This window comes from Centruroides sculpturatus, unplaced genomic scaffold (assembly GCF_000671375.1).
Source record: "Centruroides sculpturatus isolate CEXI.00-Female unplaced genomic scaffold, Cexi_2.0 scaffold328, whole genome shotgun sequence".
NCBI lineage: Eukaryota > Metazoa > Arthropoda > Arachnida > Scorpiones > Buthidae > Centruroides > Centruroides sculpturatus.
The window spans coordinates 377,795-404,123 of NW_019384678.1; the positions used below are offsets into that span (position 1 = coordinate 377,795).

The 26,329-nt window shown below is 33.2% G+C and overlaps 2 protein-coding genes across 2 annotated transcripts in view; one reads left to right on the plus strand and one right to left on the minus strand.

Annotated features, from left to right (window-relative positions):
* Positions 1-352: 352 nt before the first annotated feature.
* Positions 353-9,230, minus strand: LOC111626900 (general transcription factor 3C polypeptide 6-like). The gene is made up of 4 exons (XM_023370421.1): positions 8,647-9,230; positions 8,475-8,555; positions 1,314-1,422; positions 353-1,145 (listed from the first exon to the last, which is right to left on the minus strand). The coding sequence occupies exons 1-4, from the start codon at positions 8,668-8,670 to the stop codon at positions 1,105-1,107; spliced, it is 255 nt and encodes an 84-aa protein (XP_023226189.1). The 5' UTR covers positions 8,671-9,230; the 3' UTR covers positions 353-1,104.
* Positions 9,231-15,491: 6,261 nt separating this feature from the next.
* Positions 15,492-26,329, plus strand: part of LOC111626901 (serine/arginine repetitive matrix protein 1-like) — a 136,319-nt gene continuing 125,481 nt past the window's right edge. The window contains exons 1-2 of the mRNA XM_023370426.1: positions 15,492-15,666; positions 25,521-25,610. Of these exons, the coding sequence (XP_023226194.1) occupies positions 15,643-15,666; positions 25,521-25,610 (114 nt within the window). The 5' untranslated portion in view covers positions 15,492-15,642. The remainder of the gene's footprint in view (positions 15,667-25,520; positions 25,611-26,329) is intronic.

A 26,329-nucleotide genomic window follows, 5' to 3' on the forward strand; every position in this document is an offset into this window, starting at 1 on the left:
TTAAATCTGGATGACACAAAATGTTAACAAACATTCTAGAAGCCAACCCTATTTGCATTTGGTGTTGTTTGAATTTAACAGTCAATGAATGAAGTTAGTTTGTACGATAAATAATATATTTATTTATAACACAAATTCCCAAATCATTAAACAACATAATTAATCTATTTCCATTCCAATGCTTTTTGATAAAATTATTAATAGTTGACATACAATTATAAAAATATTTTTTCAAATATTTTCATATGTTATATCATAAGGCAACTTTTTATATCTGAGTAACTTATATAAATGAAAATATTTAAGAAATTATTAGTAATAAGCAAATACTTTTGATTTATGCTACCTCTGATAATCATTTGCAGAATAAAAATTAGCATACAAGAGTGAGTCAAAAGAAACAGACCAATTATTTTTCTGTCAAAATTCTAACACTAAGAAATTTCAGATGTATATCACTGTAAAGAATGGTTATTCATAAATCTGTCCAAGAATTGTATGGATATATGATTTGCCACTACAGTACACAGTGCAAAATGTCATCTGCTGCCCACCTACAACAAAATAGAGAGTGATTATGATGAACAATATGTACATTGAAACTTTGCTTTCACTTGCATATTCACAAAGCATTTCACATAGCATTTCAATGAGTCAAGGCATTCTTTGAAGACTGGGAATCAACATCAAAGAAAACAATACTCCTGTAAAAATCCTGACTAAAGATATTGTGCTACCACATACAACAGTCACCAGATGATTCTGTACATACTGTTTGGTCACATCCACATGAAATGTCCCAATCTCCATTGCTACACAATGACAATGCACCTCCACACATTGCTAACATGATGATTGAGTTTTTGGCCAAGATAAACATTTGATACATCCCACATCCATCATATAACCAAGATTTAGCACCCTGTCACTTTTTACTATTCCCAGCACCAAATTCTGAAGAACATGTCAACAGATGGGCTACCACAAATCTTCAGGGTAGGCAGAAGTACATCAAATTTCACTGAGAAGAGAAAAACACTGCAGACACTATGCTCAAAAATGTTTATCAAGAGAGGGAAGAATCAGTCCTCAATTTGTTTTGATTCACCCTTGTATATAATGAGTACTTGTATAAAAAATAGTATCTAAAAATACAAATAGAAAAATAGACCATTACTTAAATGAATAAAATTTAATTTATTAATGAAACAAAAAATATTTTATAGGAAAAATTACATTACAATACAAATAATACTTTTGTCAATATACTAAAATCTAAATTTAAATCACAAAAAATAATTTAGAAAATATACTTGGTACAGAAACTTCTTCAAATATAACATCTGTTCCAATAGTATCTTCATATTCTCCAGAAAAGAAATAATTATCAATTTGCAATATCGGATGACTTGTATTTACACCCTGAAAAAATAAAATAAAATAAATCATCTTTTAAAAAAATATATTAAAATTTTGACAGATTTTATGGTTATTTATAGTTAATTTACAATATTATCGGATTTAACAATTTCTTAATTAAAATAATCTATAAGATAAATGTAAATAAAATAATATATCGATATATTTCCACCAATAAAATCAAAATATAATTTCATATAATATTTTAATTAAAATAACAAATAAAATAATGTTATAATGTTTGGTATCACATTTATATGAGATTAAAAAATTTATAAATTATTTAATAAATATTAATTATATTATAATTATTAAAGTTAATAAAAGAAGGTGCCTAATGTCTACCTCTAGTGCCAAATTACTCAGTATTTAATAATTATTAGTAGAGGAGGTAATGTAGCCCAATTTAATCTGGTAATCGTTTGGCTCAGAGATTAAAAAATTCATAATTTTATATCAAGAAGCATATACAGTGTCATAGATCACCCACAAACTCCTTTTAAACAAAGAGAAGTAAGTTTCATCAAAAACCCCAAAAATTTCTGTAAGTAAATGAAATACACTCTACCAAATGATATTTTCAACCATCATATTCAATCTCAGCAGAATAATTCAAAATAAATTAACAACATTTACCTTTTTTAGGCTGCTGGGATTTGCTTTTTATTTTGTTAACATTTTCAGTCTAGTCTAATAGGCCACAGAAGTTGAAAACATCAGTCAATACCAGATATTTTCAACTTCTTATATTGACCAGAAATGGGCTATCTGGACTGAAAGTCAATTTTCTAAATGAAACATAGTATTTTTTAATTTAGATTCAAATTAAATGTAAAAAAAATAAGACAATTGTCTCTCACATTTTTTTCTAAAAATGTCTCCAAATGATCACAAAAGTGTGATTCATGAAGAAAAATGATAACATCAAAATAACGAAATAGCTTGTTACAAAATATTTTTATTAACATATCCTTGATTTAGGAAAAACAAAATAAATATTGGTTAAATTAATAAAAACTGTTACCATTGATACATAGTATTTTTATGTAAATTCTTCTGATATACAGTAATACCTCGACTTACGCTACCCCGAAGTTACGCGATTTTTGAATCTCGTTGATTCGTCTTTTGTTTGAGTGCCACGCAACTTTTGATTACTCACTCCCCCCACACTATTGTTTGGCTTACATGTTAGGACGTGTTGTGTGGAATCAACACATAGCTACAATTTATTTTGTGTTATTTATTTCTGTTTTTGTTATATCTACGGAGACTTGAGAGACTCTATGTGATGATTTCTTGTAACCGTGAACAAATCAAAAGACGAGATAAGATTAACGAGAACATTTATTAGCTTACATACATCCGACTTGGATTTTACACGAATTGCGAAATTATACCCTGACCTACGCGAATTTGACTTACATGGTTATCACTCGGTCCCACCTATTGCGTAAGTTCGGGGTATTACTGTAATCTACTTGGCACTGATTTTAACTGTTGTTTAATCAAAATGTTCAAACTAACATGTTTCATCCTGCTATTTTTCAGCCATCTGAAAATAACAAAATGGCTTATGATAAGATTTCGCATAGAAGAGTTTCACTTTCAAGATCATTTTATCATCAATGGAGGAATTTTCAGAAAAAATGTTTGAGACACAATTGTATTATTTCTTTATATTTAATTTGAATCTAAATTGAAAAAATATCATATTTCAATTAAAAAATTTGACTTGACTTGGATGGCCCATGTGACCAGAGGGTTGGCACCTCTTTAACACCTTGTTAGGACTGACACCACCGGGTCCCAATTGGCACGGAAGCCGAGACGGCATGTTCATTCAGTATTAGAACATTGGTCACACAAGTGGGTGATTGGATTTGGGATGGAGGAGGGTTGAGAGACGGTGTACTGGAAGTGAATCACTCAGATGCCAGATTAACTAAACAACCATTTATTTGTAAAGGAAAATACATTGTACACAATTTATAGCATTAACGAGTTATAATAAATCAAGTTAAAATAAGTCTAGATATTTTGATGGTTCTTGAGAGAGTTTACAGTGGTTTGTGAGTCGATAAATATCTGGAGAAGAGGATGTCCACAGGGTGATGATAGATTTTGTTGAGATTTTCTTTGAGACTAAGGAGTCCATTATCGTTCTGAAAAGGTTTCAGAAGATTCTGGATCAGGAGTCTGGGTCAAGATTGTCGGGAAGGTTTGTTTGTCCTCACCGATGCCATTGGTCGAGGGTGAAATCCAAATGAGTAAAATTTGGCACAGGCACAGAGAAATTTTTGATGACTTTAATCCAAGAGGAACGGGTTACAACTGACTCTGACTATCAATTTCGATATCAGCATGATATCGCCCAGCTAAGAGGTCAGCAGATCACAGGAATGCGTCGTTTTTGCCATTGAGAAAGTGTAGATGGAGATTTTCTCAGGTAGTAGATTCAATAACAATTACCGAATAAGTATGACGATATGACGATATATTGGATTCTCACAGCCTATTTCAGACAGTATCAGAAATTAAAATATCACCATTTGGTAGAGCATATCTCATTTACTTATCAGTTTTTGAGAGTTTTGATGAAACTCACTACATTTTATTTTAAAAAGGGTACAGATGATTTGTGACCACTCTATATATTCTCCTTATGTCCAAAATATAAGCTCTATATCTCAAACTATCAATCAGAATAGCAAAAAATTTAATATAAAAGCAGAGTTTTGTATCTATGCAACAAACAAATTGAAAAACAAAAATTTAATCTAAATTACATCAAACCAAAAACGAAAAGTACTAAGCACTGTCATAAATCTTTCTGCACAAAAAATGCTTATGTCATAATGCATGGTTTCTTCTTTTGTTCACATAAGATGTACAGTACAGTATTGCTCATACAGGTTATAACTTTATTAGCTCTTTAGGAGCCAAGTCCATTCTTGGACAAGATTGTTTTGCAGCTATTAGAGTGTTTTTGTAGGAGTTGATGGAATGCAACTTGTCAATCTATCCCACATAAGTTCTATAGGATTTAGATCTGGAAATCCTGCTGGCCATTCCATGCAATGAATATCTTAACTGCCAAAAGTCATTGACAAAATGCATCCCTAACAGCACAAGCATTATCATCCATAAAAATAAAATTGCACCCACATCTCAGAAAAGTTTCCAAACCTTATCTCTGTACCTTCTTGCAGTAATAGCATCCATTGTAAAAATGTATAGCTCAATGTAGCCAAGAAGCAAATTGCTGCCTAAACCATGATACTATAACCTGCAAACTAGTCTTTCTAAAATATTCATGAGACTTTATTGGGTTCTCCATTCTCTCCAGATTCTAATTCAACAAGAATCATTTTGTTGACTGTACCTGGACTTGTCACTAAACAGAATATTGGCATTGAATTTTGAATGAATGGAGAAATATTCTTGACACCATCTTGAATGAACTCTTCTACGGATAAATGGAATGTAATATACTGAACATCTAGCAAAAAGACCATTTGCCTAAAACCTTTTGTAAACAGTTTGTTATGAAAGTTAGTTTCACAGCAAACTAGTGGCCATAGACAGATCTGAAGATAGCTGTCTACCAGATATTCTTTTAACAAGTAAAACCTTTACTTCTTTTCTGGCAATAAAAAAAATAATCATATCTTATGTATATGGTCACAAGATCCATAGATCTGATGATGGCTTAGGAATTAGACAAAAATATTTGTCACTACATTAAAATCTCTAAAAAAATAAAACAATTTTACTATACAGTAAATATTTATCAATCTAATGTTTTCAGTCTTCTTAATATACTTCTTCAGGAGATATTTGAATTTCACAATTTAAAAAGAACAAAGCTACCACTTATTCTATAATAGTTTACCAACATTGTTCTGGAATAAAGAAAATTTTAAAAATGCACATGTTGGACTTTTACATGTTAAATGGAATATCACAATAAGTGACAAAAAACAAAACTATAAAAACTAAAATGTATATATATTGTAATATAAAACCAGCAGTTTTTACAAAGTTTTCTTTTTGTCACTTATCATAATATTCCATTTAGTAAACAATATATTGACTACCACGCCAAAATTAATTAATATGTAAAAGTCTGATTAGCACATTTTTAAAATTTGTCTTATTCCAAAAACAAAATGTAAACTGTTATAGAATAAGTAGTAGCTTTGTTCTTTTTAATTTGTAAAATTCAAGTTTCTCCTGAAGAAGTCTATTAAGAACATATTGAGTCTAAGGAACATATTGTCTAGCTGAAATAAAAAAAATTCTTCCATAATCCATTTCAAATGATTGAAAATTTTGATTTTTTCTTTACAATTATAAAATAAAAATACTCACACTGCTATTTAATATCACACAAATTCTACATCAAAAACATACATACATACAAGAAAGACTTCGACTGTACACAAGGTGTTTAGCTGGTGGAAAAGAGGGTAAGGAAAAAGGGGGAGAAGGATGGAAAGGAGATAGACAGTAGAGAAAGGTAGGATCCCTTTGAACGGTGTACATATGGCTACAGAACCCTCTATGTTTGATGTGGGCGTGCGATTTTTTAGGCTGCAAGGCCATAGTCCCCAAAGGGTCTAAAAGAAAACCTGAGTGTAGCGAACACCAATGATTAAGTGCCGCCACAAATAGCTAAGTGTTGAAGTTAGTGCCAAGTGGCTGTTAGTAGGAAGACTTATATCTACTTAATACTAATAAAACTGAACGTGAGCACAAATCTTAATACTATTTCAAAAAACTTTTGCGATATAAGCGTTAAATTAACCACGTATGTCACTAAATTGACGAGCGCTTTCGACGATACACACTTTCGTCTTCTTCAGGTCATTAGAAGATACTGCATAAGAACCTTTTTTGAATACAAAATTTTTAAAAAAAAACATTCCAATCCTAACTAACATTTTGGAATACCAGCAACGGTAGAATACAAAAAGATATTTAAATAAAAAGCATGCGCTTATACTGCGCATGCGCTAGACGCCTCTATATTGTGGATTTAATTGCGATGTTTTATATAACTGTACAAGCTGATCCACAAAGGGGGCAAATCCAGTGTGGGGGTGTTGCAGGGCCTTAATGCGTTGGTGATGAGGGCTTCCCAGATGTATACGAGATTTTTGTTGTCACAATGTTTTAGTATGACCACATCATTCCACAGAGGAGTATGCTTGTGTTGTAGTACCATTCTGGCGAGTTCTGTGTCATTTTTGCCGTCCCTGATGGAATGTTGATGCTCTAAAATACGGTTAGCTAACATTCTGGTTGTCGCACCAATATAATGGGTGCGACCGCCTAAATCATTCTCTAATGGGACTGAATAAACCCCCGATTTTTCAATGGTGGATAAAGGATCCCTGTCGTTGGACAGCAACCTCCTAAGATTCGGCCGCGGAGAGATCGGCAGAAACAAATCATGTCGCCTAAAAATACGACAAATACGGAGAGTGACACGGCCAGAAAATGGTATCGCGGGCAGGACTATTGTGGACTCCTTCGGACGGTGTAGTGTGGTGGCGGGAAAGAGTGATGTTTTTACCTTATTTAAGATGTAATTAAATTTGGCTTTGCTGTAGCCCGCCTCACTTATCGCTTGGTATTTTGTATTCAAAAAAGGTTCTTATGCAGTATCTTCTAATGACCTGAAGAAGACGAAAGTGTGTATCGTCGAAAGCGCTCATCAATTTAGTGACATACGTGGTTAATTTAACGCTTATATCGCAAAAGTTTTTTGTAATAAATGATTAGCGTGCTGTCCATCACTATATTATAAATACTATTTAACAGCTAGACAGACAACACAAAAAAACAACACCAAAAACAGCACCACTGCACACGCTCACAGACTTTCCAGCAGTTCATGACAAGTCTGACAAGGGGGTTGAACTTTAATGGTTGTCCATTTTATTTAAGTAAATTATATTTATCACTTTATGAATAATAAAATGCATAAGGTTTTGAAGGGGGTTGAGTTTTGTAGGATGTCCAAAGAAAAGAGGGGTTACAAAAACTTGAACAAACTGGGACAATGGGGGAAAGGAAGTAAAAATTTCAAGAAAAATGCAGATGTAATTTAAGGGCAGCAAAAAAAAATAATTCATAGTTTTTTGTAATTCATGATTTTCACAACCAGTAGATATATTGGATTATCACTTAGCTTTCTTCTAGAAATCTAATCAAATACAAAGACACTTTAAAAGCTTTTTTTAAGAATCGTAATGCCATTTTCACGTGGGCATTAAGACATAATTTTTTAATTATGCCATAGCAATTATTATTCCATTCCTATAGAAACTTTTGGACTTCCATAAACTGTTGTTAGTTGAATTGGATTTAATAAATTCTAAATGGTTATTATAAGTATTCAAGAATGCTTATTTACCAACATTGCTCGAACTGTTCTTTTAATATAAATTATTTAATTAATTTATCGAACAATCGACCGTTACCAAAGGCGATCAAAAACAGTAATTCTTTCGATAAATTTCGGCGTCGGGTAATTAAGTTCTCAACAGTTCAAATAGAACATTTTAAATTGTTTACCAATTCTAATTTTAATAATTCTATCTAATTTACAGAGTCACCTAGGACAATTAGGAGAATCAAAAACATTTAAGGCTTTTGCAAAAACCTATCTCCAACAAAGCAGTTTCTCTTAGTCTTTAAAACGGCTTCCTTCCAAATAATTTTCGGCGACATCTATAAATTAACAGAAAGAGAGGCTCCGACAACAGTTTCCAAAACACATTTTGCCGTCGGAAAAATTGCACGGCGCAACGATCGTCGACTTTTATCGCCGTACGGTCCTTACCGACTCGTTTTCTACTAAATAGACTTTTAAAACTTTTCTTAACGCAGGATTTTTCCTACATGTTCCGAGACAGCCGTCTTCATTCGAGAACCTTTACAAGTTACTAAAAATTATAGCATTAGCATTTACACCAATCGGAAGCTATTTTAAACATTTGTAAACTTAATTATTTATCTTGTAGAAAACAATTTCAGACACTTACCAACATTTTACATGTTTTTTCTTTCTTATGTAAAAAATCATTATCTACGATTCCGGACAGTTCAATGACGATTAAAGCTTCCTGAAATATTAATTAACAAATACCAATGAGAAATTACTCGAAAATTATTTTACATCAAGTAATTATTTTGGAATGTTTTTAAAATGTTCACCTCCTCTTCTTGTTTATCTTCCATGGCAAAATACTAAATAGCTAATTCACAATTAAAAATCTTTAATATTTAAAGTTTGCTATTATGCAGTTATAGCCGATCGAAGTATTCGATGTATTAACTGACACTTTGTTTACTTTCCCTTCACGTGGTTTCGAATGCCAAACGATTTGCTAATTGACGATAGTGTTGCCAGATGACAAATGTAAATCGCGAGATAGAGGGCGCGTTGTCACGTGTTAAAGATTGCTTTACTAAAAAAATGAATAGTGTTTACAAACAGCAAAACAGCGATGATAGAGCTGTTTCCTTCAAAAGCGAAGCGCTCCAAATTCGATCTATAACGCCTACGTAAAGCTGAATATGCTTCCCGGTTAAGTATTAGGCAACATATTCGGAGACAGCCCGAGAAAAGAAAGGAAATTCTGCCGGTTAGTGATGACAGATTTTTCAAATGCTGTGATTTAATTAATCACCGTGACCGAAATGTCACCGGTTACGCCAGTCATATAATGTTTCAATATTCGGCGATCTGTCATTTTGTAACTGCGGTAAAGAACCGATACTAGAAATATCATCCTTTGTTACAAAAGTTAACCGTAGTTACGAAGTCACCGATTGTCGAATATTGAAGTACAATATTATGTCACTACTTTTGCCGGTGACTTTTCAGTAAGATAATTAATTAAATCACAGGTAATGAAATATCGCTTATCACTAGTCGTCGTTATTTTTCCTATCATGGAAAGCAGAAATTTTACAAAACAACTTATTTACTAAGATAGGGCCCTATCCAGAAGTGTTTGTGGTGCTTTGGCACCTCCTTGATACCAAAACAATCAGTTTTGTTAGTGGAGTTGATGTCGGCTGGATGGCCAAGCGGTTGAGATGACAGCTTACCGATCTAAAGAATCTGACATCTAATCCTGAATGAGTAGAAAAAAGCCATGAGTTTTTCGGGAGTAGTCCGTCCAAATATGTCGGGCCCCGTTCCTAACTATCCGGCCGCCTAACTATTGTAGACCTGGACAAACCGGTAATGGACTTACTGAAAACACAGATTAGGATACGGATACATCACTTTCGGCAGATTTGCTAACTCGCTTTCCTGTCACTTTGAAAGGGCGCCGAGTTTACGGTCAATATGGCGAAGGGGTAGAAATCTTTGTTGTTCTCAGTGAGCTAGAAAATACTACGTAAAGTGGCTGTGACCTTAGATACAGCGCTGTTGGTGGCAACGACGGATACTATCGACCGCCATTTTACTTTAAGTCAAAACATTGAAGACAGGATTGTCACTTTAGAATTTATTTTTCTCATTTAAATCCAGATTATTTTGTTTGCCTCTAGATTTGAGCAATTACATAAGTGATATAAATCTAGATTGTTTCATCTCGAATTTAGCTATTTTCTAGATTTTGTTTAACAGAAATTCTCCCTTCAAGCATGACAATATTTTTATGAAAAAGTAGAAATTGAAAAAAATTGGGAAAAGCTTCAAGGTGAGCTTGTCGTTATGATGCTGTTTCTGCAGTCCTTGACAGCATCATTCTTACTCGATATTGCTCATGTCGAACTTCAAGGCAAATTCTTTCCGCCCTGTGGGAGCCCACAATCGGTTTTCTTCCCTAAACACTGGGAGTTCGGTCGTGGGTTCGCGCCTCGTTCGGACGGGCTGGTGGAATTTTCCGGATTTTCTCTACGTCTGTAATGCTTAAATAGGGGCCAGTTTTCCTTTAAAAAATCTCCCGGAAGGCATCCCCTAGGCATATCGCCCAAGTGTTGCGTTGCCATAACAAAACAACCAAATAAACCGCCCTGTGGGTACTAAGATGGCATCTTTTTGCAAGCCCATTATGATTCGGACAGGCCCGCAATGGCCCCCGAAAAATTCCTGGGAATTCCTTGACCCGTCCGGATTTGAACCCGGGTTTCCCAGAGCAGTAGGCTGCCACCTTGACCGCTCGGCCATCCGGCCGTCCCCATAATGGGCCTGCTATCAGAGGCCTTCTAGGTGCCCACAGGGCGGAAAGAGTATTAAAAAAATTTGTTTGTGGGCCCTTGACACTTCGGGCCCAGTGCTTAAGCCCTATTAGTCCCTATAAAGATCCGCTCCCTGCTTTGACCGCTCGGCCATACGGCCATAAAGGCCTTCTCTATCTATCTCCTCTATTCATAAGGAGTACGCAGCACCTGAGGCTAACTCCGAAGAAACGATTATGGACGCATGCGTCCGATGAGCCGGCCGAAGCTTTCTTGTCTGTTTGGCTATACGTGAGCGAGGGAAATACGTGTTTTAAGGGAAATTGGCTCCTATTTAGGCGTTGCAGACGTTGAGAAAACCCGGAAAACTTCGCGTGGCCAGCACGTCCGAGCGCGACGCGAACCCACGACCGAACTCCCAGAATTCAGGGAACGGTGGGCCACCGGCAGGCCACGAAGGTCTTCGGGGTCTCAGTTGTTCTTATTCTTTTAGATTTATAATTTACCTGACAAATTTTATTCTTACGCTAAAACGCCTAAGCATCTATTTTTTCGGTGACTAGGTTACTTTTATCGTAAGAGCGATTACCGATCCCCAATCGATAAAACGTTTATTCTATAGCTAATATTTCCACAAAATAAGTAGCCTATATTTTCCGTCGAAACATTAAACAAATATAACCAAAATTTTGTCTGGATTGGAAAAAATTGCAGGAGTTATAAGGAATTCACACTCAGACGACGGCTTTTATTTTAGTAATTATTAGAGTAATCTAGGTACTCTAATAATTATAAAGAAGGTAAGGTCAGAGTTTAAAGCAGGGCTGTGGAGTCGGAGTCGGGAGGAATTTCTGGCCAGAGGAGTAGGAATCGGGAAAAATGTGTCGACTCCGACTCCCGCATTTTAAATTTACTTTAGTTTTTTTATTCAAATGAAAGAAAATTTATTATATACTTAGTAATTTTTAAAAAACCTTTTTGTATTGTTATAATTCATTTATTTTAAATACAAAATGCATCAATTTAATTTATTAAATAAGTAGTATTGTTTGTAGTATTTGTGTTTAGTAGTTTAGTAGTTGAATTATTTTGATCGAATTGAATTTGAATATTTTTGAATCATTCCTTTATAATCCCAGCCCTAAATAAGTACTCTATTTTCTTGAATGAGCCAGACTAATTGATCAGAGTATATACTTTTATTTTCTGAACAAGGGGCTGAAGTAGCTAGATCGCACACTTTTTAGTTGGACTAATTTTCCTGGAAGGGTGAAATTGAAGTGCAAACGCTGTCAAATATATGTAGCCGTAGAATTTTATCGCCCCTTTCTCCTCTTATTAAATATTTGTTAAAAATTAATTTTTTTATACAAATAAATATTAATGTAAGTTAAATATTAAAAACAAGTAAAACGGCAAAACCGTATTTGGGACAAGACTGTGTCTCGGAGACAGAATCTCTTTGATGCTCGAGGCAGGTCTCGTTCTCGTTCTCCTATCTTCTTCGATATCGCCGGTTTTGGGCGCGATCGCCGGCCACGATGCATCTTCGATGAAATTAACCTATCTAATTTCAAAATTTCTCTCCGTTGCGTGTCGGCCCGGGTCGAATTTTTGTCGATGCGTAACGAAAACTTCCCGTTTTTGAAAAAAGTAATCGTGGCTATTGTATCGTCCGAAATTATTTTTTTATTTTGCGCAAACAATATACAGTTTAACCCGACTATAATGTCATCGAATGTAACGACAATCCTAATGTATAACGTCAAATTTTTATCGGTCCTATGATTTTACTATACTAGATAATGTTTAAAACAACCCACTCGTAACGACATAAAACCGTTTTAACGTCATATTTGAAGCGCTCCCAAATTTACAAAATTAGATTACAAATTTTATTTAACTTAGAAGAAACTACGCGTTCGGCCCTAAGGTCGGAGTTCGCTTCTTAGAACGACTGCGGGTGGTACTCTCCCCCTACCCGACTTCGGTGGAGTGAGATGGCCGTTTTGCCCGTTTGTAGAAGAGGGTCGCCATTTTGTATTTTATTTTGACTCGATTCTCGGTCCTCCGAGTACCTACGAGTCTGGATTTTTTATGCGCAAATGATTTGGGCACCTAATACTCTGTGTCAAATATCAACTCTCGACACGTACTCCTTCATACCTCTATGCTGGTAAGAACATCGGGCAGTACGATTTTATAAACAAGACATAGTCTTGTCAATACTAATTATAAAAGTTTTTGGGTATACGCCCCGGACTCCTTTCAGAGTTCAGAGTAGGGTGCCCCCTATGAGCTCCTCTGCTCCCCATAAAATGACTTGGTATTTAATTTTGCCGGAGTCGGAGTCGGTCTACTAAAATTATCAGAGTAGGAGTCGGTGTCGAGTGTTTTTTTAAACGAGTCCGCAGCCTTGGTTTAAAGTGGTAAGTGTAATCCTCAATATAACAATATTTTTATAATCTAACTTGTAAGAGTCAGGTCTTGAAGGCTTATCCATATGATTGCTGGGCTGCAATTTGAAAAAACTGTAGACCTGTAAATTCTCACTGTCATCCGTCTGGTGTCTGTCCGCAGGTCTGTCTTTCCTTAATCCCGAAAATTCAGTTAGATGAAAGAAGAGACCAGATATGGAAACCTTAAGGACTGAAGGCCTGATTGAACGTCTGAACGATTGAACTGCATATGAACGTCAAATGCAAATCGAAAGTCTCGTTATTTCAGTTCAGAACTTTCCCTCCAAAAGCAGATAATAGATGACCGGCACGACTCCATTGTTAAAAATTAAAAAGTTTTAGCACCCTTCGATAACAGTTCGACAATTTTGACCAATTACAGAGTGAACTGACGGGGCTTCTGCTTATCCTGGTTGTATAAAAAAAAATTCGTGTCCCTCATCTTCAGGCTGTAGTTTAAAGTCCTTGCTGCCGGACGGCTAAACGGTCAAGGTGGCAACCTGTCTCTCTGGGAACCCGGGATCGAATATGAACGGGTCGAATAACCCCCAGAAAATTTTCAGTTCGGATATGTTCGGTCCCGTTTCTTACCACCCATTCACCTCATTATGGCCTGGTCGAACTCATAATGGGCTGGCTAAAAGAGGCAATAAAAGACGCTCTTAGCAAATAGTTTATTACAACAATAATGGAAACTTCGGCTGGAAACTGGCGACAAGCTTCTGCCCGCCATCTAGTGGTTAGAGAAGATAACTACACTTCACTCCATTTGAACCGCGTGTATGAGGCGTTTTTGGGTATTAACGTAAAGTTTTAAACTTATTATATCTCACAATAATTAGAATGGCCGGAAGAGGTGTTATTTGCGCTGTGTATGGCTGTTTTAATTACTGTACAAGATAGAAAGTGATCGCGAGTCGTTTTACAGACTCCCTAAAAACAAACGGGTGTAAGTAAATTAATAAGCAGTTTGTTTTTATTTATATCAACATTCCTCCTTTAAAATATTGTTGTCGTATTTGTTTATATCGATTTTCAAATGCACTCAGTGGGTTATTAAGTGCAGAAGGACCGATTTAGACGAGATTTTGAAAACAAATGGGCCAAAATATTTAAATAGAAATTATATCGCGTGTTCCCACCATTTTACATAAAAACATTTTAGAAACAAAAATTTCTTAAGCCAAGGGTATATAAATTGTTTATTATTTGTATTTTCTTAGCACAACCTTTTTTTTCTGAAAGTGTTCCTGTGTGATATGTTCTCAACAGCAACATTGTGCTAAGAAAATACATGTTTATTATTTGTTCGCTTAATATAAATTAATGGTGTTTTTATCTATTTTTTTTGTTCCTTTCACCGAATTAGAAGTTACGATCTAATCTAATATTGAACTTATCGCTAATTGTCCACACGCAGATTTTATTCAGTATCCTATCACCTGCACTTGACTAAAAACTTGTTTTACATACAGTACAGGATCCGGTGAAGTACCCTCACTATTAATTTATAATGCCAAACAGACCGTGATGAGAGCGGCCGGATGGCAGCCTACAGCCCTGGGGAACACGGGTTCGAATCCGACTGGGTCGAAAAAATCCCCAGGAATTTTTCGGAGATTTCCGGTCGGATATGTCGGGCCCCGTCCCTCACCACCCGGCAGTCCCATTGTGGGCTTGGCCGAACCCATAATGGCCTTGCAAAAAGAGGCCCTATTAGTGCCCACAGGGCGGAAAGAGTTAAAAGAAAAGACCGTGATGAGAAGCAGCTTCCCAAAAAAGAAAGCTAGAAGAACCTTTCAATGTAGAAATGCCATATATCATATTTTGATATACATGATATATTTGTGTTCAATGTGTTTTAATTTACTGTAAAAATGTTTTATTTTAAAAAATTGTTTCAATTTAATACAATTATATACCTCAGATTTGAATTTAAAAAATGTGACTCTTATTGTATTTGATTTGTCTTGTCGCTGTTATTCCTTCCTTTAAATCACTATCCATTCACGTTTCCTACTAAATAAAATCATAATCCATGTTTTAAGATAATAATATAAAGACAAAAAAATGACAGAGTATTTATTTCGTTACATTTTTGCAAGTTTTGTTAGACTTCACATAGTCTGTGGAGTTACTGTTCTCCTCAAACCGCTAGATGTCACTAGTTCGCGCTGCCTCCACTACGGTACACGCTAATTCACTTGTATAAGGTTTTTGCTCTTAGTACCCAGACGACGGAAAGAGTAGAAAAGAAAAATCATTCTGTGTTTTTGGCTAAAATTATTTTAACAAAAAGCTTCCAGTTTTTAGAAATTTATAAATAGATTGCAAACTAATTAAACTTCCAAATTAAAAAATCGTTTAAAAATATTGATAAACAAAAGTTTTATTATTATTATTTAAACCAGAAAATGGCAACGTAGAAAAATTGACCAATCCCGAAGAAATTAGTGATATATCGTAAGCGCAGGCGCGCTATTGATTGTATTTGTGCAGTCGAGTTTGTTACTAGTAATGGACGAACGTGATTAAGTAAAGACGAGAAGAAAATATGACCGACGCCGGATTTTTTCGTGTAAGCATATAAATATTAATATACGAAAGGTTAAAACTGTACACAACGATAAATATCGGGAATAAGATGATAAAATGGTTGGACCGATTGTTTTGTCTTTTGTGCGGCTAAACAAGATGGCGACTTCTCGTCCCAGTCAATTACAAATGTTTGAAATCGTTATTTTAAAATGAATCGAATTTGTAAAATAAACGATTATCATTTTCTTATTACATTTGATGGTTTCATTCCGATTTTTCGATTGTAATGAGTAATTAATTTAAAGTTTTGAAATTTATGATTACGTTTACATCGATTTGGTGAAACACTTTGCAGGAATAAAAATACTGGCCGAAGTGGTTTTCAGTAAATTGCTTATTTCGCTTTTGATTTTAAGTGTCTTAATATAATTAAATGAAGTGAATTGATTGTTATAAGTATTGAAAATCATTAAAAATAATCATTTCAATAAAGCCGGGTTATAAAACGTGATTTAAAAGCTTTTAGTATTTCTATAAGAAAGAAACCAGCCTCTCTAAAGTCGGACTGGCTACCTTCAATTGTTCACAGACGGAATTAGGGGATTTTCAAGTATTAATATTAGAAAATGTATTAAATTGGAAGTATAAAAATCCTGATTGTTTAATTTATAGTTTTCTGAGATTGTAGAGAAATCTATTCTGTGTAGTGTAAAAATGCTGATACTAAATATAGTTTTAAGTTTAATAATGTTGGGTTAAGTTCTTACTGTACAAAAAGTAAGAAAATTTAATAACTGCTATTTTTGAGTAATTTTGTGTAAAGTATCTAATGCTTGAATTAATGTGTGCCAATCTGACTTTTATATGTAGGATGATGGCACCGGTGGTTGACTGTTTAGAGTCGCTTTGGACTTTTGATTCTTTTTTGTGTGTAATAAGGTGAAAAGCAAAATTTATGTGTGAAGATAAAGTTTGTTCTATGCTTGTTATGGAAAAATGTGTTTTTTTGTTATGTAAAAAACGATCGCTGGCTGCTTGTTTGTTAGTCGACTGGTAGGTTGCTGGGCCGTTTGTGGTGGCCAACGACTGGGTCTTTGTCGGAAGCCTGTCGGATGTGGCCACTGAGAAAGGATGGGCATTTTATGGAAAATACTTGCTTGAAACGAGGAGCCCTTGTTATCTTATAAAGATCCAATGATGTCTTGCCACGTGGTCTCCCGTCGGATGGGATGTCGTGTAATAATTTTTCCCGTCGCCGTGAGTGAGGTGACCCGTTATTCTTGCGTGCCGTCTTGCGATGATTCTCGTGAAGATGGCTTGTCTAAACTTGCTCTGCTGGACTGATTATGCATGGATTTTGTCTTATGTGATCGACTATGGAAGCAGTTTGCAATAGGAGCCCCCCACATGTGTACTGTAGAGTTATAAAAACTGCTATGTGATTAAATATCGATTGTTTGAGTCCCTAACAGATTTTAAATTAAAATTTTTTCTTTAAATGAATTATTAATTTTTTGTTAAGTTATGAAAAATTAATGTGCAAGAATCAGAACCAGCTTATTAAATTTGAAGATGCTGTTAAGTGATCTGCCTGAAACTGAAACTGGTTGAAATGTTTATAATTTATGAAGCAATACTATATACTATATCTTAGTAAACTTATACAAGGATTAGATCTGTAATTTTTCACTTTAATATTGATGGATAGATGGCTAAACAGTTTGTCTTACCACTCTGGAGAATGGATCTGAATGGGTGAAGAAACCCAGGAATTTTTTGGGGTGAATGGTTTATCTTGGTGTCTGGATGTTCTGTGTCTGGTCTCTTGTCATCTTACCGCCCCTATTGTGGACACGGCTATACCCATGATGGGCTTGATTAAAAAACTTCTTGGTGTGCAAGAAGTGGAAAGAGTAAACAAAAAATTCTAACTTTTTATTTTTTAGATTGTTTAATGCTTATTTGAGTATTAAAAATACTACTAGCTACATTTACGTATGAGCTTAGTTTGGGCCTGTCTGACACTTCTTTGTTTTAAAGTAAATTAGTTGTAGTACTGGCAAACAAAAATAATAATCCTTTTTTTGTATTTTAATTTAGCTTTAATGTTGCCCTAATTATAACAATTTTGAGTCAGTTGAATGATTTTCTTCTTTAGTCTGATAAATTCTTTCATAGTTTTTATACTATAACTCATTTTTTAAAAATATATGGCATGGCTTTTTCTTGAATATAAATAATTTCAGTTATTTGAAATATAGTCTAAAAATTTATTATATTTCATTCCTGTTATTTCACATAAGATGGGTTTTAACATTTCAGATCTTTTTACTAATTATATTCTTAACATGTTTAACAAATTACTTTCATGTTACCAACAATACTCAAATTACAAAATAAAATATTTAAGTGCTTTCACTTGTTACATTCAAACGTATTCAGAATATATAGAAAGAACAATGGAAATTGATTGCATAGAACTGTTTTTTTTAAATTTCAGATTAAAACAAAAATAATTATGTACCTCAAAGCCTGTTACTGGTGTGAAATTAACATCAAAAAACAAATAAATGGACTTCCTCAAACGTTTTCAAACCTTTAATGGTTCTTCTTCGGGCAAATAAAATATTTTGACAACAGAATTGTGGTTATCTTTATCTTGGCTTGATCAAAAAACTAGTGTGGCCTCCAGTATTGTCTGATTTTAACATAACATGATTTTTATCTGTGAAATTATCTGAAAGACAATGTTTCAAAACATTCCATAAATTATTCTATAATTGAAGCAAATAATTAAAGATAAAGTTTCCAACATTTTCTCTAAATGTAGCATAATTTTATCTGGTAGTGTTATATTTAGTTTGTTATTCTTCTGTTCAGCAATGAGTAGCAAATTGGAAGAAATACTTCTAAGAGGTACAGACAACCTTTAATAACTAGCAAATAGTATAAGAAACTGAGAATTAACTGTTTTTAACCACTTCAGTTAATCTTTAGGTTAGAATTAAAAAAACTGTATGATGTACTGGAAATAGACACATTTGAATTAAAAGGAACACACACAAAAATGTATTACTTAGATATTTGAAATGTATGAAAAATTCACTTTTCATATTTAAATAAATTGTTTTGTTATTTTTAATAACAAAAGAATTTATTTAAATAGCATGTTAATATTAAGGGTTATATGATTACTGTCTGTTCTTTGAGAAAACATGGAAAATTTAGTACTGGTATTTGGTTCTTGATAAGTTTTGCTTAGAAAATTTTTGTAACATTTCTCAAGTCCTAATTGCACATTTAGGTTGAAATAACAGTTGATAATTATGAAATAGAAGAAATTGTTTTAAAAGTGATATATTAGCACTACCAGCCTTAACATCTAGAGATTTTATAAACTACAAATTTTTGTAATAAAGCAAAACTGTCCCTGTCATTTGTTAATAACTTCCTAAGATTGGATTGGGGATATATATCCAAAACATACTTTTTTCTAAAGATTTTTGCTAATTTCAGGAATACATGTTCCAAGCACAGAATAGAGAATTCAGTAAATGTTAATTTTGGTTTTATGTACATATGAGATAGGATGAAGAAATAAAAACATCTTAGATTTAATCAAGTCAAATATGCTGACAGATTAACCTGTGTTTAGGACTGCCCATTTCCATTCTGTTTGCCTGAAGATGTGTTAATTGAGATGGAGTATTAGCAAAGTCTCCTGTGTGTGGTTTACAGAATTGTTAATCACGTATTCTGAACTAATTACAGTGTGTACAATGTGTGATGGTGAAAACAAACAAAAATGAATGTTTTCAAACTCCTGAGTCCATCAGGTTTTTTAACGATTCTTTGATGGATCTTTGTTTTGGAATAAAATTCGAATAAGAGTTTGAATACAGAATTATTAGTTTTCAAATTTTGATTGGTTGATTTTGATAAAACTTTGTCATTTTCCATTAATTGCTGTGAGGAATCCAAAAATATAATTTAAAAAAAAATAGGGATCTCTAACTTTGTTTTCAAGATACAGTGATGTCAAAGTGATAATATTTGTGTTCCTTGATGTGATTGAGTGTGCCTAACAATTTAGGGACAACCTAAATTGGTAGGTTGTCCCTAACAATAAAAATAACAAAAACATTGTATGCACTTTTTGTAAAATTGGTGTGAAAAACAAATAAAACACAAGAACAAAGCAATTGATGCCGATTGCTTTGTTCTTAGATTACCTCTGTCAGCAAATGTGTAAGGATTGCCTCTTTCTGTCTCCATTTCAATTCTACTGTGATATGATAAAGTCGCACAGTCTCCCTAGATAATATAGTTTGCACATGACATACTTTATATTTAAAAAATAAGGGTCCATTATAATTTTGTGTGTAACATACCAGTATAAGTGTAAGAAAAGTTTTGTGTTAGAACTTTATTTTATAAAATTGCAGAACCAAATGTATTTGTTCTTTTGACTTTGATGTGTAGTCATTATGCATACAAAAAAAAGTATGGTTACATACATGGCATAAAACTACAAACTCAATAAACAGTGGAATATGCTGTACATTAATCTACAGTGTTATAATACTGTACTTTAAGTAAATACAGTCAACCCCCCCATAACACGTTCAGAGTTTTATGAATCCAGCTTTTACGAGTCCAACCAATCACAGCCTGGCACGTATGCAGTTTACAGACTATGGCTGTTTGAAAGGTTTCTTCCATAAAATGAATCGATTCTAGACTAATTCGACTCAACATTTCCAAAATACGTATAATTTTTTGGGAATAATGCATATAAACTATGCTATAAACAAAAAATTGTAGGATTACTTACCGAGTGTGCACCATTCAACTATGCCATTGCTTAAGCTTGTTTTTATCGTGGAGATTGTCATCGAATGGTGCTCGCGTGCTTCCCGATAAATTATTTTTTTTTTTGCGAAAAATTTGCTGAATTTTAGAGACNTTGCTTAAGCTTGTTTTTATCGTGGAGATTGTCATCGAATGGTGCTCGCGTGCTTCCCGATAAATTATTTTTTTTTTTGCGAAAAATTCACTGAATTTTAGAGACATCATTAATATAAATATAATTTTTATGGACGTTAAATAATAAATGGTTTTTGGTAGGTCTGCTGCTTGTTTAAACTCAACGGTTTGAGCAATCCTGTTGCGACACGAGTCAGCGATGACGTTTTACCGAATTATAGGAGTTTTTTTAGCATGTTTGTACAAATACTGTCGCAATTTTTTCGCTGTGATATAGGAATCCGAAATATAGGAACCCATGTTATAGGGGGGTCCACTGTNGTTTTTTGATCCTTACACCTAGGTTTCTAGTAGTAACCCCTACATAATTTTTTTTATTATTCCTATTAGCTGGTTCTCGTAGGGAATCTTATACACCCGCCTTATCTTCTTTTTTAACAACCCCTTTATCGTTTGAGTATTTTATACAAATTCGGAGCTCTTTTTAATATCACCTTTGTATTTTTCATATTTGCAATTTTTTTCATAATCCCTCCTAAATACTTATTATATGTAAATTTTGTGTACTTAGATGGACCTTGTCTAGTGACTTTATCATTACTGGCTTCAAATTTTCTAATAATTCCTTTTATAACATTTCTCTTATAACCTAATGTTCCTGCTATCTGTATAATTCTTTCTATCTCTGTATCACGGTGTATAACGTTTTCACAGTATATATAAGCCCTCCTAATCAATGCTCAAAATGCTGCTAACTTATACCTATAAGGATCATTAGAGCTTGCAGGGATATATAGTGGGCTATGCGTTGGTTTAACGAATACGTTAGTGGATATACACTCTTTTTTAAAAATGATATTAATGTCTAAGAAATGTACCATTTTGGAGCTTTTTTGCTCTAGTTTCAGGCTAAGGCCATCTTTGTTTTCGTTAATTCTATCTACAAAGTTAGCAATTAATCGATTGTTTTCCATAATATAAATACATCATCTACATATCTCTTGTAATAAATGATATTCCTTTTGAAGCTACAAAGGATTCTTTCTTCTAGTTTTCTAACAACAAGCTCGCAAAGGAGCCCTGAAATTGGGCTTCCCATTGAAACTCCTCTATTTTGTTTATATACCTGGCCTTCGAAAGCAAAGAAGGATTCACAACATACAAGGTTAGCCAACTCTATAACCTCATTTCTGTGTTGTGTTAACATTGGGTTTTCTCTAAACAAGAACTCTAATAGTGCTTCTAAACAAGATTCCATCTTAATAGATGGGTACAAACTTTTGTAATCTAACACTGTTCCTACTTCTTCATCCATTAAGGTAATGCCTTGCAGTTCTTTAACCACCATAACAGGATCTTTTGTCACCCAATCATTGTTTTCCATCAGGGAGGAGATGTATTCTTGCAATTTTTTTTCTAGGAAAAACGTAGGTGCTTTCCTTTTTTCCACAATAGGCCTTATTTCCTTGCCCTCTTTATGAGTTTTAGTGAGGTTTTTTTATTACGAGTATTATGTTATTTATTTTTACATTTTTTGTATCATTTACTATATATCTGTTATTCTAGTTAGTTGATATGTTATTGACTAACAGTATTTTTTGAATTTTTGAACTTGTTCCATTTAAGCAATATTCTATTTAAACCTGATGATGAACTATTGAATAGATCGAAAGCATTTGTTTAATAAAAATAATTTCTCAGCGAATATTAACGTGTTGGTTAAGTTTGTATTCATTTTCTTAATGTTGAATAAATACTATATGCTTCTGATGTATAAATATGTTAATTTTGCAGAAAATTTGTAAAAAAGTTGATGTGGGATTGTAGGTTTGAAATGCATACTATTAAAAATAAATTGATATATTGAGGTTGGTCTTGTGTCTGATGGCAGTGTAGAAATAAGGAGGCTGTTATACTGCTCACCAATACATTTTAAACTACACAAGAAGCATGTTATAGAAATTTTCAATTGTTTTTATATTATTGAGAATTTTTTTAATCCTTTCCATGTCCATTGTTAGTGGAGAACAGTTTTTCAAAATTAAAATAGATAAAAATTATTTACTTTCAACAATGGTGCAGGGAAGGTTCACATAACTAGATATATTATTGACTGAACAGAAAATTTCATATTAGAAGTCACTTTAGATAATATTGCTGTTTTAATATATTGTTTAAAACTGCATGTATTATGTATTTGTATTTATGTGAGAAAAGTTTTTTGTCTGTAATAAATAATTGTATATAAAATATTATAAAAATCTTTATTTCTACTTCCAAATATCTATAAAAAGTGTTTTTGCCTTTCCTTTGCCCTTATCTTGCTAGCTAACTGCATAAAAGGGCGACATAAACTTGCCTTGTCTCAGGTAGCAATTTTTGATGTACTGGCTCTGGTGAAGAGGAAGGAGAGATGTTATTGTTTAGAAGACTGACACTCTTTCTTTGTTTCAGCTGAGAATACCCATATATGTAGGTGATTCAAAAAATAAGGTAATAAGAGCTCTCCTGTACAAATTTTATTTCACAGGCAGATATAGTGATACAGATTATTATGGCACTGGTACATATTATTTTTCAACATAGTCACCATGTTCATCCACATTTATTTCAACAATATACCAAGGCAATGATGCTGGCAGAGAAGAAATCTGCATCAAGTCCCTTCAGCCACGTGATGGCTTACTGAACCTCCATATCAGTTTTGAATTGCCTACCACCTAGGTGTTCTCCGATGGTTCGAAGAGATGAAAATCACGGTTTCAGGTCGGGGCTATAGGGAGGATGTTCTAGTACCTCTTACTTGAAGTGACATAACAATTCAATCATGTTCTTGGCAGCATGTGGTTGGGCATTGTTGTGCAGCAACCTATTGAGAGAAGTCCGGGTTGTTTTTTGCAAATTGCCTCCCTTAACTGTATCAGTGTGTGACAATATGAGTCATCATTTAAGGTGCGTTTCAAATTTATACGGACACAAAAAAATTAAAGTGAAACCCAAATTTGCTGCAATAAGTGACAAATGTTTTATGAAAAATATCATGGATTTACATGTTTCCACACTGCAAAATAAGAACTTTAATCAAACATTAACATTTTGTCACTGAAAATAATATTTTTGAAAATTTTGTACAAAAAACTGTTACATATTTATCCGGACAGGTTTCAAATTGCAAAGTTTTCTTACAATTTAATGGCTAATGTAACCACTATTTAACTTAATTACATTAAATACTCGATTAGGCATTGTTTCAATTAGATTCTGANAGCCCAGCACGTATGCAGTTTACGGACTACAGCTGTTTGAAAGGTTTCTTCCATAAAATTAATCGATTCTAGACTAATTCAACTCAACATTTACAAAATACATATAATTTTTGGGAATAATCCATATAAACTATGCTATAAACAAAAAATTGTAGGATTACTTACCGAGTGTGCACCATTCAACTATGCCATTGCTTAAGCTTGTTTTTATCGTGGAGATTGTCATCGAATGGTGCTCGCGTGCTTCCCGATAAATTATTTTTTTTTTTGCGAAAAATTTGCTGAATTTTAGAGACATCATTAATATAAATATAATTTTTATGGACGTTAAATAATAAATGGTTTTTGGTAGGTCTGCTGCTTGTTTAAACTCAACGGTTTGTGCAATCCTGTTCGACACGAGTTGGCGATGACAATTTACCAAATTATAGGAGTTTTTTTTTTAGCATGTTTGTACGAATACTGTCACAATTTTTTCGCCATGATTTAGGAATCCGAACTATAGGAACCCGTGTTATAGCGGGTCGATTGTATGATATTTTAATTATTAATGTTAAACTATCCACCTATCACTAAACTAAATACAATTGTGCTTTCCTTGTTTGCCACTTTCCTCTCACTTCTTTTATGGGGCCTCGTACAATGATCTTCCAAGAAAGAATCAGAATCATTGTAATTGATGTAACTCTTCTGTTTGCTGCTTTAAATGTCTTGAAAGTTTTTAATGTTCTATTATGGTCAGTTGTAAATGCAATGTATATCATTTAAGCTGTATCCAACTCTGCCTCTACTCCCAGTTTGGTGGTGAACAAATCTAATGTATTGACTGGTTTATTCATATTTGTTTTCTCAATCTGTTTACTAGGGATCTGTTTGTAGAATTGTATATTCTATTGTATGTTATAGGGATTCTGTATATTTACTATATGTTCCTGCCAGTGTCATATTTTAATCAACTATCAAAATGTTTCAAGACATTTGTAGTTGTATATTGTTGCTGTCTAACCTTTTTAAGGGTAGGTGATCTGGTGATTTACATATTTCTGTGTAAATTACTGTACCATCCTTCCTTGATACTCTTGCCTTACTGCTGTTTACTTACTTAAGTTCTTCTAATGTGTCTGATATGTTGCAGCAATGGATAAAAGCCCTCTTCATTAATGCTGTAAAGATCATAAGTTTATAGGTATAGAGATCACTTGAACTGGCTCTAATAATGAAGGGGTGATATCCTGGCTAATGGTATATGTCGAGAAAGGATCTCACTTCCTTTAAGTGTAATGTTTCAATTAAAAAAGTATTGATATATCTCTCTCCTGTTCTAGTTTCAAGTGTGAGACCAAGTGGATTGTTGTTAAGCCTTGTTAAAAACTGTCCAATTCAGCTTTCCAAATAATAATTATTGCATTGACATCTCTTGTCTATACAAGAGATCAATGCATGTCAATGCAATATGATGTATGAGAGGAATTCTGGAAAAATAGTTTTCTCTGCTTCAAAGCTTACTCATTTCTATAGTACTGATGGGTAGTTGAAAACTATCATACTTTGCAGTTTGTACTTCATAATTGTAAAAATAAGTATAAATATCAGCATGTCAAGATGAATGCAAGTTTGAATTTGTGAATATATTTACTTTCAGGGAACAAGTGCTGAACAAGATAATCGATTCACTGACAAGCATAAGAAATTATTAAAGCAGTTGAGATTTAGCGATGTATTGAACAAAAAGGTATTTGGTTTGATTCTTTTCTGATGTTTTTATATATTATGTTACTTTTTAATTACCTTGAAATATGAAAATAAAAAGTAAATTTAAAATTTTTCATTATTATTTAACATTTAACTGAGCTTAAAAATTTATCTTTGTAATAAACAGTAATTCACCATGTATTGTTTTATTACAATTGGAAAACTATTATTTTATTCTGAAAAATTTTTTGATATATAATTTTTTAAATTTTCGCCTGATGATGTGGCTGTAAGCTATCGAAAGTGCTAGCAAATATGTCTAAATTATAAAAATTGTGATAGTAATCCACAACACTAAAGTGTTAATTATTTTATTTTATTTGAATGTTGGCATAAAGTGTATTTTACAATTATTCTATAAAATTATTTTAATAAAAAATGTATTAAACTTTATTTGTTAAAATTGTACACACACCTTATTTTTGCTATGGAAACTGTTTTTAATACAAATGTCTTCAGCTTGTTCAACAAACCATCATCAAGTATTGAATTACATTCTGTCATTACAATATAAAGTACTAATGCAATTTTGAACACAACAGATTCAAATATGAAGAAAAATTGGTATGTCTTACTGAAAAACTAAGACATATTAATTTATAGATTGACCTTCTGTCAAAGAAGTAATGTTTTCTGTACAATTTTTTTACATTTTGCTTTTCATTACTTACTTGTAAATTTTTATATATTTATTGTATT

Coding starts and splice junctions, on each gene's coding strand:
- LOC111626900 (XM_023370421.1), bottom strand. CDS start 8,670: ATGGAAGATAAACAAGAAGAGGAG. Junction 8,556..8,646: donor AAGATAAACAAGAAGAGGAG/GTGAACATTTTA, acceptor TTAATATTTCAG/GAAGCTTTAATCGTCATTGA. Junction 1,423..8,474: donor AAAAAACATGTAAAATGTTG/GTAAGTGTCTGA, acceptor TTATTTTTTCAG/GGTGTAAATACAAGTCATCC.